The sequence below is a fragment of the Formica exsecta genome, unplaced genomic scaffold, assembly GCF_003651465.1.
Source record: "Formica exsecta isolate Colony F162 unplaced genomic scaffold, ASM365146v1 scaffold473, whole genome shotgun sequence".
In the NCBI taxonomy this organism is placed as follows: Eukaryota; Metazoa; Arthropoda; class Insecta; order Hymenoptera; family Formicidae; genus Formica; species Formica exsecta.
The window spans coordinates 49,410-63,832 of NW_021851967.1; the positions used below are offsets into that span (position 1 = coordinate 49,410).

At 34.7% G+C, this 14,423-nt stretch overlaps 1 protein-coding gene across 1 annotated transcript in view; it reads left to right on the forward strand.

The window, feature by feature from the left end:
* LOC115241260 (protein ANTAGONIST OF LIKE HETEROCHROMATIN PROTEIN 1-like) overlaps positions 1-13,038 on the forward strand; it is a 20,388-nt gene extending 7,350 nt beyond the window's left edge. Inside the window, 4 exon segments of the mRNA XM_029816928.1 lie at positions 11,092-11,382; positions 11,465-11,817; positions 11,902-12,001; positions 12,003-13,038. Coding sequence (XP_029672788.1) covers positions 11,092-11,382; positions 11,465-11,817; positions 11,902-12,001; positions 12,003-12,540 — 1,282 coding nt within the window. The 3' untranslated portion in view covers positions 12,541-13,038.
* Positions 13,039-14,423: the final 1,385 nt, after the last annotated feature.

Here is a 14,423-nt window from a genome sequence, read left to right on the forward strand (position 1 = left end):
AAGGTCAAATCCATATTTTTATCATGTGGCCCCCTCCGAACCCTACAACTTTTGTTTGAAACATTTTTTTCGATAAAGCTTACTTTCCGAGATATTTTACAGTTTCAAGTTAAAAAACTCACCCTGTATATACACACATATACGTACGCACAATTTATACGTGAAATTTATTAATATAATATATCTTTTTGAAAATGAATAATGTAAAAATTTCAATATTATACTTATATCCAAGAAAATTATTATATATATATATATATATATATATATACAGGGTGATAACTGAAAGAGAGATGCGATAAAAGATAATAATTTTACATCTATCTAAACTCGAAAAAGTTCCTTATCATTCAAGTATTCAAATATATATAAATTTTTTGCTCTCTTCAATTTTTTCGTTTGCTTTCGCGCATATAAATATTTTACAGTTATTATATGTGTGTGTTATTCAATTTTTTCTCAGCTGATCGGCATCATCTTCGCGCTATGTTTGGCGAATTCGATAAGGAACGCCGAACGCAGAGGCTACAGCGTATAAAAATGGAGCATCGCGAACATCAACACCGTTTCGGGTGGGAAACTTCTTAATACGCAACAACGTTCTTATTTATCTACTACTGTCAGCGTATATTCGCCTATAAGATATGTGATAAAATATTTACGCTTTACGTACACAATAGGCTAAATTAAAATACTTTTTCTTTTTTTCAAGCAGAAAACAAGTATGGAGCAAAGTGCCTCTTTATATTTTTCGAGTCTCTTTGCGCGTCACCAATCGTAACTAAAAAGCATAAAGATAATGTATTTTCGATAAAATATTTTTTTATTTGCTAACTTTAGGAATCTAAATTTTACATTAGGAATCTAATGTAGAACTTGACGCACGATCTAGCAATGAAAGTTACCGTAAATGATTATGCTCTGAGACCAAATATTTAAAAAAATTTTTTTTATACGATTATATATTTTGATACGGTACCACTTTGACTCACATTTATACCTATTCTCGATATCAATTAGAAAAATACGAAACAAAATAAAATGTCTGTTGTGTAATTATTTAACGTATAGAGATCGTTCCGAATAACCGTTCGAGTTTGAACAAAAATACTGGGTATACTTATTACGAAGGAGCGATAGTATTTTACAAAGTTAACGTTACAAAGATTTTTTCATAATGAATTACAAGGTCGTACCTGCAGAAAAGATTTAACATCGCTATTAAAAAAAAACACGGAGTTTTCATGTGTTTTTACATAAAATTCACTTTGTTTGTACAGCACACAGTATGTACGGATATTATCTATATAAATCTATATGTATTTTTCTCTTATAATAAAAGCTACTTTATTTAAGAACTCCTATCGTCGTGTCTGTGCGCTATAAACAAACAAATGAAGGGACGCACATTTATATAAGTATTTTAGTAATAGCAGCGGTGTAAAATCGTATATAAAAGCTGGGCATGCTACATAAATAATTATCCAAATAAAGTTGTTAAATTCTCATAGATTATCTTTCATCGTCGGATTTTTACATTACGCGTGTATATTCGATTATCTATTTCACCGTTTTCGACATAATGTATAAATGCACCAACGATTACCATCGCGCTCTTGTTGCGAGACAAACTATGTGCCCAGTTTTGTACATTAATTAAATAAACATAGAAAAAAAGGTAAAGGCTCATACGATTGAAAAGTGGCCACCCCCTTTTATCTTTTAAACTGAAAGAGATAGACCGTAACAAATATATATCAAATCAAATGTTTCAAACTAAACTTTGTTGTGAGCATAATGGTTGCTTCCAAAAGCTATCTGGGTTAACGAACGGAGAGATATGCATAATTTTTTTATAATAATGTAAATTTTTCGACACGAAGAAAATTGTAGCGCTATTTGAAACGAATACAACGACGTATGATATAATGTAAATATTTTACATATTATATGAGTTTTATCAACTTAAAATATCGCGGGCGACATCTATCTTTTCATTTTCGGCCCTGCGATATGGCCAACTTCGGATTAAGTATTATGATCAAATGACAACATGATATATGTCTCTAATGCACGAGTCGAACGTTGTCCATAACGCAGGGCAGAAAATGAAAAGGTAGACGTCGCCCACGATATTTCAAGTTGATAAAACATGTATAATATATAAAATATTTACGTTACATCATACATCGTTGTATTTGTTTCAAACAGTGCTACAACTTTTCATATCGAAATATCTATATTATTATAAAAAAATTATGCATACCTCTCCGTTCGTTAATACAAATAGCTTTTGGAAGCAACCACTACGCTTACAATAGAGTTTAGTTTGAACCATTTAATTTCATATATATTTGTTAGGGACTATCTTTTTCAGTTTAAAAGATAAAAGGGAATGGCCACTTTTGGTAGGACACCCTGTATATGTCTTTCATATCTTAATATTTATTTATAGATATTTACCGGATTATGAAACTCTTATAGAACAACTTGTGAAATTGCATACTTATGCAGCTGTACCTTCCGTGCTTTTGATAGACGATTTGGATAATTACTTCAATGACGAATCTGTTAAAAATTTATTTATGCACATTGCTAGAACTTGTGCTCTGATATCCCATTCAATGAATTCGTGTTCACGAATTCTAAAAATGAATGTAAGTGAAGAATTATATGCACAATACTAACAACTATATACTTTTTCAAGTCAAAAAATCTACCCAGTAAGCAAGAAACATTAAATCAATATTTTGAAATATTAATTTTATGTGAAGGAGTATGTTAAAAAGTCGTCGATTTTTGCCCTCAGCCGGGATGTAAAATTCGCATGATTTCTTATAGTTTTCTGGGCGTACAATCATGTGGTAACATTCATTTGCTGTTAAAATGTAGGGAAAATGTGTAAAAATCGTAAAAAATCCATTAAGTGCCAATTATTTTATATATTCACATAAAAAAACCATATCTTTCGATCACCGAATAATACACAAATATAATGTTTTAATGGACTTTTTACGATTTTTACACATTTCCCTACATAATTTTTTGGGCGTACAATCACGTAGTAACATTCATTTGCTGTTAAAATATGGGTAGGGAAATGTGTAAAAATCGTAAAAAGTCCATTAAAACATTATATTTGTGTATTATTCGGTGATCGAAAGATATGGTTTTTTTATGTGAATATATGAAATAATTGGTACTTATCCAAATGTGTTTTAGAAAGTCTATGTAAATCTATGAGCATTTAGTTGCATGGATACGAAGATCGGAGGCTGATCAACACTATGGCGTTGAAAGCCCTTGGAGAATATTGTATGATTCTTAACACAATATTTTTAGAATGTGTCAGAAGCTTTGTAAATAATAGGATGTATGTTACACCAAATAAATGTGAAATGTAGAAATGAATAAATCGGCTTATATTGAGCCTTATGATGACAGACAAGATACATGTTGATACTGTAATTTGGAATATAGACATGAATATAAGTTACAAACAGTTCATTCCATCATCAATTACTCAATTCAACCTATCTGTTATACGGCAATTGATTAAATAACTAAAATAGACTGCACGCACGCACGCACGCACGCACAATATTTACAAAACACCTGACACATACTATAAGTAGTGTGTTAAGAATCATACAATATTCTCCAAGGGTTCCCAATATCATAGTGTTGATCAGTCTCCAATCTTCGTATCCATGCACCTAAATGCTCACACAGATTTACATAGATTTTCTAAAACACATTTGGATAAGTGCCAATTATTTTATATATTCACAAAAAAAACCATATCTTTCGATCACTGAATAATACACCCACAAATATGGTGTTTTAATGGACTTTTTACGATTTTTACACATTATTTTCCCCATATTTTAACAGCAAATGAATGTTACTACGTGATTGTACGCCCAAAAAATTATAAGAAACCATGCGAATTTTACGTCCTGGCTGAGGTCAAAAATCGACAACTTTTTAACATATTCCTTTCGTAACATTCTCTCTCTCTAACATAATGTTTTATAAATATTTTAAATATATTATTTTATAATATGGTATTTTTGAGTATCATTGAAACGTTTTCAAAACATCATTTCAAATATTTGTTCAATGTTATTTTAACACGTTATAAGAAAAACATTTGTACAACATTATTAAGGCAACATTGTACAGCAATATTAAGGCTCTCATTTCGACATTATTAAAACTTTAAAATTAGTTTCAAAGTTTGTTTATAATGGCGTCCATTACAATGTTAAAACATACTTAACATATTCATGATGAAAAATTCTAACAACATATTTAATTTTAATTGCAATAAAAGTTTTCTACAACATGTCATATCCCATAACTATATTATGATAACCCACTCGGCATGTAATATTGCTGAAATACTGTAATGTTCGGAAAGGGTACAAAAATATTTCATTAATATTTCAATTGTAACTTTGCATCCGAAATATTTCAGAAATGTACCTACATCATGTTTTTTAAAATATTGCATTTGCAATATTTCTGAAATCTTTCAGAAAGTCCTTTTGTAACTAGTATTAAAATTATACTTTATTTGCTATAATGTACCGCTATGCGGCACGCTATTCACTATCTATCCCCGTATTTAAATTTTTGTCATGAGCGTATATAAAGTCTGCAAAATGCGGTTAATAATATTGTAATTATTTTTATCAGTTTAATTTCTGATGCGATTTCCATACCGGGAAATTCAGATATTGAACTGATTTTTAGAAAATCGAACAGATAAATGTCCGATTTTCACTTATTCGGACAATTTCTGTCCGAATCAATGAAAATCGTTCGTTATTATCTGTTAAAAATATAAAACAGAAACTTTCATATAAATAAAATCTTTAATTTTATAAATTAAATTATTTAAACGAGTGGAAAAATATATCAAAATAGCTTTTTCTTTCAACGTTAATTGCAATTTTCTCAAAATTTTAACGTGATGAAGTTATTTGGAAACCAGAATCGTATTCAGTGCTTAAAAAACTACTAGATATGTGACTAATTTCATGCTTGTATTTTTTTTTAGCTATGAGTAATCGGAGATTTTAAATATTTTTAAATATTGACTTTTTTGTATTAATTACAAAAAATTTTCTTTTTATTAGAAACATTATAATCTCTGCCGCTTCTAAAAAATAATAATTGATAAAAGATTTTATCACACCTCTTTGTTTTCTCTATATTATTATTCAAAAAATCTTATTTCAAATATTATAGTGTTTTAACTGGAAAAAATTAAATTTTTGTTCTATTCCAAAAATATGTACGAGAATATATATATAGAGTATAATATTTTACAAATTCTTCATATTTACATATTTATTACTGATAAATTTTAATTTTATTATTTATTATATAGGTTTATGTGTGTGTATGGACCAATTCGATTCTCATCAATAATTTCCTTCAAACAATCTATTTTCGCAATATTTGGAATTTGATAGAAGAAGAAGATGGAAAAATAATATTAGTGGAAAGATTTGCTATTGGATTATCATTGAAGCCATCATATAAATATCATAAATTCGAAGATGGAATGCGTGCTCTTCAACAAATATGCGATTCGATGGAAGCTTAGTGATATCTTTTAAATCAGTTTAATTATTAATAATAGTTTTTATTTTTTTCATTTTTGTTGCTTAGAAAAAATAATATAAAAGAGAAATAAAAATGTTCTAAGACTGATTATAGGGTATCCTGGAAAAGGTGGGCAATCTCTCGTAGGCATAGAATAGGTAAAAATAATTCCATAAGTTCTTATAAATTTTTTCTTACAATATATCTCTGTCAAAATATTGGTCTTTAAATCTAAGAGTAGAAAAACATTTTTTAAATAACTTTTATACTATTTGTAGATTTTGATAATTTGTAACAATTATTTTCATATTAAATAAAAGAGCCTTCAAAATAATGTGACAGATTTTTATCGCTCAATTAGAGACGAACTATCCTTAATTATTTTAACCTACAGCGTGTACAGACATTTCTCAAAAAATTCAAAAGTTTATAAAAAGTGAACTCTTTCACCGATACTCACCAAATTCAGTACCAACCATCCTTTAATAATACTCTATTCATGTAAAAAAATTTAATCCGATATCTCAAATTTTTTTGTCACGAAAACAAAACTTTCTCTATGAGGAAGCAAAAACATTATACAGGGTAATAAATTTCAAACGTAACAGGTGGAATATCTCGTAAACAATGCATTTTAGAAAAAAATGTTTCAGACAAAAGTTGTATGGTTTCGAGGGGAACATAAGGTGGTGTCATTAATTTGACCTTGAATAGTTGCTTGAAGGTCATATGAAGGTCACCTTCAATTTTTTAAATAGAACTGCCTACTTTTTATTACATATTCTTGTAGCTTACCTTGAGAGCTTTTCAAAACATTATAATAAAGTATTTTTTTGTTAAGTACTTTTTGAGTTATTTTATATTTTAATCTGACATATTTTGATATAAAAATTAAAATATCTCGTAAAATATTTAGTTTTCGATAATCTTACCGTAATATTTTTATGTACAGAATAATAAGACAAATCAATCAATGTAAAGAAAAAAACAAATAATTGTATAAAAAAATACATTGTAAATGATTCAGGGGTAGGGTCAGACTTTAGAGATACCCTGTATATATGCAGGCTTATGCGCAGGCGCAGATTTCATATACTCATTTTACAGCTGTTTATTAACTCTCAAGGGAAAAAAATAGTTTTCGGACAATTTTATAAGCTGAAGCGATCTGAAGTTGTTGTTATTTTATCCAAATATCTTTTTATTTATAAATGGCACGAATTCTCAGCGTGTCATTTTTCGCTTCTGACCTCACGATCTAACATGGCCGCGACAAATACGCAGAAGCCTTACGAACTATGGATGCAAGTATTCAATTCTTTACAATAAAATTTCTTTTTGCCTTTTTGGCCTTTATAGCTAAATTCCACCGCAACAGCGTTTGTGATGCATGTATGACTTCGCAGCAGATTCCGCTCTGCTGCGTCCTCATTAAGCTTAATTTCTGGCAGCACGGCTTGCCGGTATAATATAACAGAGAAAATAGAGCAAAAATCGAATATTATTTGCTATTACGTCGTGACAGCAGATATGTAACAAAAATCGAGCGAAGTCTGCCATATCAGATCTGACGGCAGAAATGCGGCAAAAATCAAGCATGGTCTGCCGTTACAATGTGACGGCAGAAATGCAGCAAAAGTCGAGCATTGCCTGGTGTCACAATGTGACGACGAAAACACAGTAAAGATAAAACACGCCTGCAATATTCTGAGTCCTTTGCTAGAATTCAGAAATTAAACTGATAAAAATAGATATTATGACTCCTGTACACAGGACACAGGACATGGCAACGCTTGCCGTGTCACCGCGTCCTGTGTGCAGGAGCCATTACACATTTTAAATCTTGTTAGCCGCGCTTTGCAATCTTTATATTTGCCTGTAATCTGTAACATAAACTTTAATACGAGATAGATACGTTATATAGCGGTAAACGAAAGAACTGTAACTTGATACAGCATATCTTAATATTGCTGTGATTCTACCATTATTTTATGACAATAGATCATGCTGTGTTTCTGCTGTGTTTTTGCTGTTATCTTTTGAAATGGCAGCGCATGCGTAATTCTTGCAGCATTTCTACCGTTATGCCGTGCTTGCAAATAAACTCGATTTCTAACGATATTCTGCCGATATAGCATGATGTGTCATGTTATGTTCAGTTTTTATTTAGCTTCTGTTAACATATTGTGCCAACACGCAATGCTTTAAATCTACTGTTTTTATGCCAAAAACTTCTGCTTAAATTTTGGAGCATTTTTTGTAGCATATAATGATGCAGAGATTGTTTGTTTTCTGTTACATTTCTGCCGGCACTAATTGAAATGGCAAATCATGCGCGGCTGCTGCCAGAGTTCTAACGACATGATATGTAATGCATAATTTGCAATACGTGATCGGGCAAACTTGGCTATCTGGTATGTATGTATTATGTCTATAGATTACTTATTACTTGTCCCACATACCAATTATGTACCGATATGTGTTTAAGGCTAATCTACAATGTGCATTTTGCGTCTTGTTTCGTGTCCTCTGCCTTCTGTTTTTTTGCTACTTGTATTGTACTGTGTATTTTTGTCACATGAAGCCGAAAAACCACGAGAAACATCGTCATCTACAATTTGTCCCTTATGAATTTTCGAAGAGAAATGTTATTTCACATAGACCAATCACAGACCGATATTCATAGTACGTTCTTATATTACGACCATCTTAAGTAAAAATCTCAGATGCTAATACAGCATTCTTATTGGCTAATGATGTTTAAGGCAATACTTAAGACATCTTAATATATGAGCTATGAATATCGACCATAGAATAAATCATTTGGCGTTGTATTCATAGACATAGTATATTGTTGCGTTCGTCGCTCTCTCACTTTCTCACACTCGCACACACGCAATAAAAGGACACTTCCGTAAAAAGGAGAACAACTTTATACACAGAAATATTATATACAACAAGAATACAGCATTCATTAATATTCGTAACCGAATATGACACGCGTCTTTCCAGACCGAAAGCCCCCGGAAAACAACCACCCAACTTCGTTTAACAAAACCCCCTCGTTGTTAGCGGGACCTCCTTGAAGATTCAGGGCACCAAAAATGGTCTCTTGCCCTACCTCGAGCTGCTACCACGAGTTACCAGGCTCCATTTCCACCTACGATTCTGGGACTTCATTGCGGATTTTCTTGAAGATACAGAGCTGGCCAGGCTTCCTTCTTCTTCAACTTCCGCACGCCCACATAGGATTTCCGCTTTTTTTTCACGTGAACCTCCTCGATGCTAGTGCTGCCTCAATGCGATCTTGCAAGTCTTCGGACAAGGGGGGGAAAACTTTCTGATGACCCAAACGTCTCGTAAGACTAACCTTGCCTCTGCCTCTGCATTCGCCCTAGTCCCACGGAAAACCTCAGTCGAAAACCGGGAAGAGGCAGTCTTCAAAAATTAAATTTCCTTCTTCCTGAAGAGACTGACGGCAGTTTCAAAGGGAAAGGGAACACTTCAGTCATCAGGGAACACTTGGAGATCATGCTTTATGAAACGGACGAAATATTCAACGCAGGAAACAGAAAAATGTTTTTCTTTAACAGATAAATTAATTTTTAAATGGGACTCTGAGCTTCAAAGTTTTTTTCAACTATCCCTTAATCACGTTTTCCTGCTTGCTAGGACAATCAGAACGGAAATGCCCAGTTTTTCCGCATGTCCAACATTCCCTATTAAAATTTTCTCTTCTCTCTTCGAAACCTTCCCCTTGAATAATTTTTAAAGTTTTCGCCCTCTCTATTGCCGAATTTAAAGAATCAACATTCTCGAGTTGAAGGGTTTTTCTAACAAAGTTATCAGAAACAGCAGAAATAAATTGTGCGCAGGCAATTCTTTCGCGAACCTCAAGCGGACATTCAGGATAAGCGAGGCGCACGAGTCTTTCAAGCTCAGAGCCAAGGGTAGCCAAATCTTCTCCAGCTTTCTGTTTACGGTTCGTAAATTGCGTGTAAAAATTCTGAGACAGATGTCCCTCCCCAAAACGCAATTCGAGTTTAGATTTCAACTTCGAAAACTCCAAACTCGACACATCTTGTACCGCTTCCGACACAGAACGCGCTTTGCCCCTCAAACACGCAGCAAACGCAACGGTCTTAGTCGCGTCGTCCCATTTATTCGCCTGAGCGATAAAATTAAACTGCGAGAAAAATTCCCGCAGCGGCACCGTTCCATCAAACACGTCCGGTTTTAATTAAAAATCTAATTCCGCGCGTATGTTGATTTCCGCCGCGTTTTCGCCCCGCGAATTCCCGACTCTAGAAATCGAAGGACTTAGCTGGTTATTTCCTTGCAGCCGCGTGAGCTCATCTTCAAACTGTTGAAGTCTCGCTGTGAGCTCCGTTTCCCTCCGAGCTTGTTCCTCGCGCATTCCCCGCATCTCTTCCAGTATCGCTCCAAGAGATGTTTCCGTCGTGGGCTTCATATCGTCAGTAGGTGGTGTTTCTGTCCTCGCTCGGGTCCTTCTCGGTGAATGTACCGTACTCCGATATCGAGATGACTATCCCGGACAAGCCCCCAAAATGTTGCGTTCGTCGCTCTCTCACTTTCTCACACTCGCACACACGCAATAAAAGGACACTTCCGTAAAAAGGAGAACAACTTTATACACAGAAATATTATATACAACAAGAATACAGCATTCATTAATATTCGTAACCGAATATGACACGCGTCTTTCCAGACCGAAAGCCCCCGGAAACAACAACCCAACTTTGTTTAACAAAACCCCCTCGTTGTTAGGGAGAACGCCTTGCAGCTAATGTCTCGCCAAGCATCCAGCACGAACATAACACCGAGCATCCAGCGCGAACGTAACAATAGGGATGATGAGAATGCTGCTGACAATGCTAATGAGCCAATTAATGGATATTATTGTACGTGTCAGTCTGGAGCTCGTACTCTAGGTACATGTGCACACGTTGCCAGCGTCTTGTGGTACCTAGGTTTAATGGGCAATACTTCGAATAAAATATTTTTTATCATTTTCATACAATAAACGTGTATTTTCTATACATTCCGATTTCATATTTATATATCTGGTAATGTCTCGCCAAGCATCCAGCGCGAACATAACACCGAGCGTCCAGCGCGAACGTAACAATATCTAGACCGGGCGTTTGCCTTTATTTAAGAAATGGGAGTAAAGATGCACGTAGAAAAGGACATACTCTGTTTCGTGTCCCTTGCGTTCTCTCTCGCTCGCACGTAGCATAGCGTACTCTTTCGCTATGCTACATGCGAGTGAAAGAGAACGCAAGGGACACGGAACAGAGTATGTCCTTTTCTACGTGCACCTTAGCCCCCACTCCTCAACACTCGGTCTAGATATACTATGTCTATGGTTGTATTATTGTAATAAGGTTATGTGATCGCTATAAATTGTGTTTTCTTTAAAATGGACGAAGAATTATTAAATGTTTTGATTAGCGCCCAATGTTGGAATCTCCTTCTAATGCTTTTGCTCGCAAAAAAGCAATTAAAGAAAAAAAGAATCAGGCGTTGGTGGGTGCGTCCAATTAATTATGGTCGAGAAACCCAGGGAATCTATAGGAATCTGTTTAGAGAATGGAGAACTACAGACCACGAAGAATTCTTTGATTATACACGCATGAATGTACAGCAGTTTGATTACATTTGTGATTTGGTGAGACCATATCTAATTAAGCGAAGCATCAAAACTCCATTGCCTCTACAGTTACGCGTGGCTATCATTCTTGAGTAAGTACATTTTCAACTTCTACGTATTACTAATGTTAAGTTATTTGTGTCACTGAGTGAGCTCTATGTTATTTTCTTAAAGAATGCTAGCGCGAGGCACATCAATTAGGACATCTTCATGGAGTGATAGAATTGGACGTTCCACTGCATATAAAGTGTTTAGAGAAACCTGCAGTACTTTGTGGAAAGCTCTTCAACCGATATATTTGCAGGCATTGACAAGAGAGACTATGGTGCAGATATCTGAGGATTTCTTTAACCGATGGCAGTTTCCCAATTGTATCGGAGCTATTGACGGTAAACACATATCAATACAGTGCTCCCCAAAAACTGGTTCTCAGTTTTATAGCTCTTACAAGAAAAGATTTTCTATAATCCTCATTGCTGCATGTGATGCTAAATATCGATTCACGTGGGTGGATGTTGGCGATTATGGTGAGTATCTCTATGACAATCACCGAGATATTATAGCTTGCATTATATTGACTTACGTAAGCTTCATTTTCACTTCTCCTGCAGGATCTCAAAGTGATGGAGGTGTGTGGGCAAACAGCGCTTTCGGCCAGGTTATTGATGCAGGTGAAATTGACTTTCCTTTTCCAAAGGAGATTCCTGGCAGTGATGCCATCCTTCACTTTTGTCGCCGATGAAGCATTCCCACTTGGCATCCATATGTTGCGTCCATATGCCAGAACTTACAGAACTTTTGGCAATGCAGAAAGAATATTCAATTATAGACTCAGTCGTGCCAGACGTACCATTGAAAATACGTTTGGAATCATGTCATCAAGGTGGCGTATTTTGAGAAGGGATCTGTGTTGCATACCAGAAACAGCGGAAGACATTGTAAAAGCAATTGTGTGTCTTCATAACTTTCTGATGGTATCTGAAGACGATTTAGCACCATTGGAAAGGACCTATTGCCCTGCATCTATGCTAGATAGAGAAAGAGTAGATGGAGATGTCATCGAAGGTGAGCGGAGAAGAGAAATGTACAGGGGACCGATCACTGATGTTGGTCGACTTGGGTCCAACAATCCCACAGTGAGAGCTGATGCTCAGCGAAACATCCTCAAAGATTATTTTTGTTCGGACATTGGTCGGCTGGATTGGCAGTGGGAACAAGCGCTAAGGGCATATAATGTTAATCCCCCTTAATAATATAAGTTAATGTATAATAAGTTAAGTTTAATATATAATAAGTTAAGTTTAAGGTTTAATGTATTGTTACGTCCTGGCGATTCCACGATTCCTTCCTTCCGCGAAGTGTCGGCAACGATCGTCGATTGGTGAGACAAACGAACCGCTCAGTAAACAGACCAACGTAAAAGATCGATGATAAAAACATGCCGGTCTCCACAAGATAAAATAAATTTTTCTAACGAAATACCCAACAAACACAGCTGCATCTATAATAGTAAAATTTTCCAACGAATATTAAATAAACACAGCTGCACCAATAACAATAAAATTATTATAGAAGAATAGGATCTTTTTCTAATCTGAACACGTGCAAGAAATCTCCGAACGAATATCGAACTCACCAATGGACGATCACTATGAGTAAAACGTAAAAAGTAGGGGAAACACCCCGCCTAACGAAGACACTGGCACATTTTTAATTTGCTAAGATTGAAAAATTCCCACTTCTGCGCAAATTCAATTCGTCAAGATAGTTGTTGCGCCCTTCCGTCGACTCATCCTTCCCCGAGTCTGGACGTAACAGTATAATGAGTTAAGTTTAAGTTTAGTTTAAGGTTTAATGTATAATGAGTTAAGTTTAAGTTTAGTTTTAAGTTTAGTGTTAAGTTTATGTATAATGTTCAATAGTCATGAATGATCTACGTTCTACTTTTATCTATTGTCATTATTTGTATTTTTTTAATGTGGTATTCGAACGCTTAACTGATGAATTCAATGAAACAGTAAGTGTATACATAAAGCTTGTAAAAGTTGGGAAAATAAATATAATGTATATTAAATAATCACTTTTATTTATTGTTCTGGAAATAGTCTTAACATAAAAAACAAAAATACTGACATCAAATACTAAACATTTGTACTTTGACCACAAACACATTGCACTTCTTAATAACTAAATATAAGAGTAGGAACACTTGTCCAAGGACAAAAATTATCGTACAAAAAAAATTAAATATTAGTTATTAATGACTTAAAAAATCACATTATGTCTTATATCAGGCACATAAATGTATGAAAAATAAAATGTTATTAACAACTCAAAAAAGTCATATATTATATCTCGCGAAAAGATATGTTATAGCGACTAAAAAAATCATATGTTTTTCTAATCATTATATGTTTTGTATATATATATAATTTTTTTATATACTTAAATTATATATATACCCATTGTCGCATACATTATCGCTCGTTTTTTCTCGTTTGTAGGCTTCGACCTTCTCCGTCGACAATGAAGCGCTTAACTGATGGATGGTCTTTATATACTCGCGTAGAGATCGCTTCTTCCCCTTTCACGCGCGTCCTCTCTTATATTCTATTTTTTTAAAATGACGGCAGAGTCTCTCTAGTCGTCCTCCTCGTCGATTCTCTCTCTCTCGGTCGCGTCGCCGAGACGATAAACGCGACTGAGGAGATCGTGCAATTGTCTTAGCAACCCATCCGTAGGACACTCGATACCGAGCGCGTGTAGATCGAAAGGACCCGCCAAAGTTACGATATTCATAAATTCGTTAAAGGCGTAAATCTGACGTTTGGCGAAGAAATATAGATTGCCGTCGATATATCGAAAGGCTGACGTTATCGCGGGCGGTATTCCGGGAAATATATCTTTTAACGAAGCGTGTCTAATGACTATCATGCGACACTCGTCGATCTCCGCTACCTTGTCGTCGTCGTAGATCGCGTAGGTTCGTCCCGTGTGCGTGTTTATCGCAGTGTTGATCTAAACGTTTCGGGGATGTCCGATATCGTGGAGATATCTCGGCCCACCCGATTTTAGCTTAAGGCTGGGATATTCCGCGAGGTAGATCGAATCGTCCGCGAATAGCACGAGATAG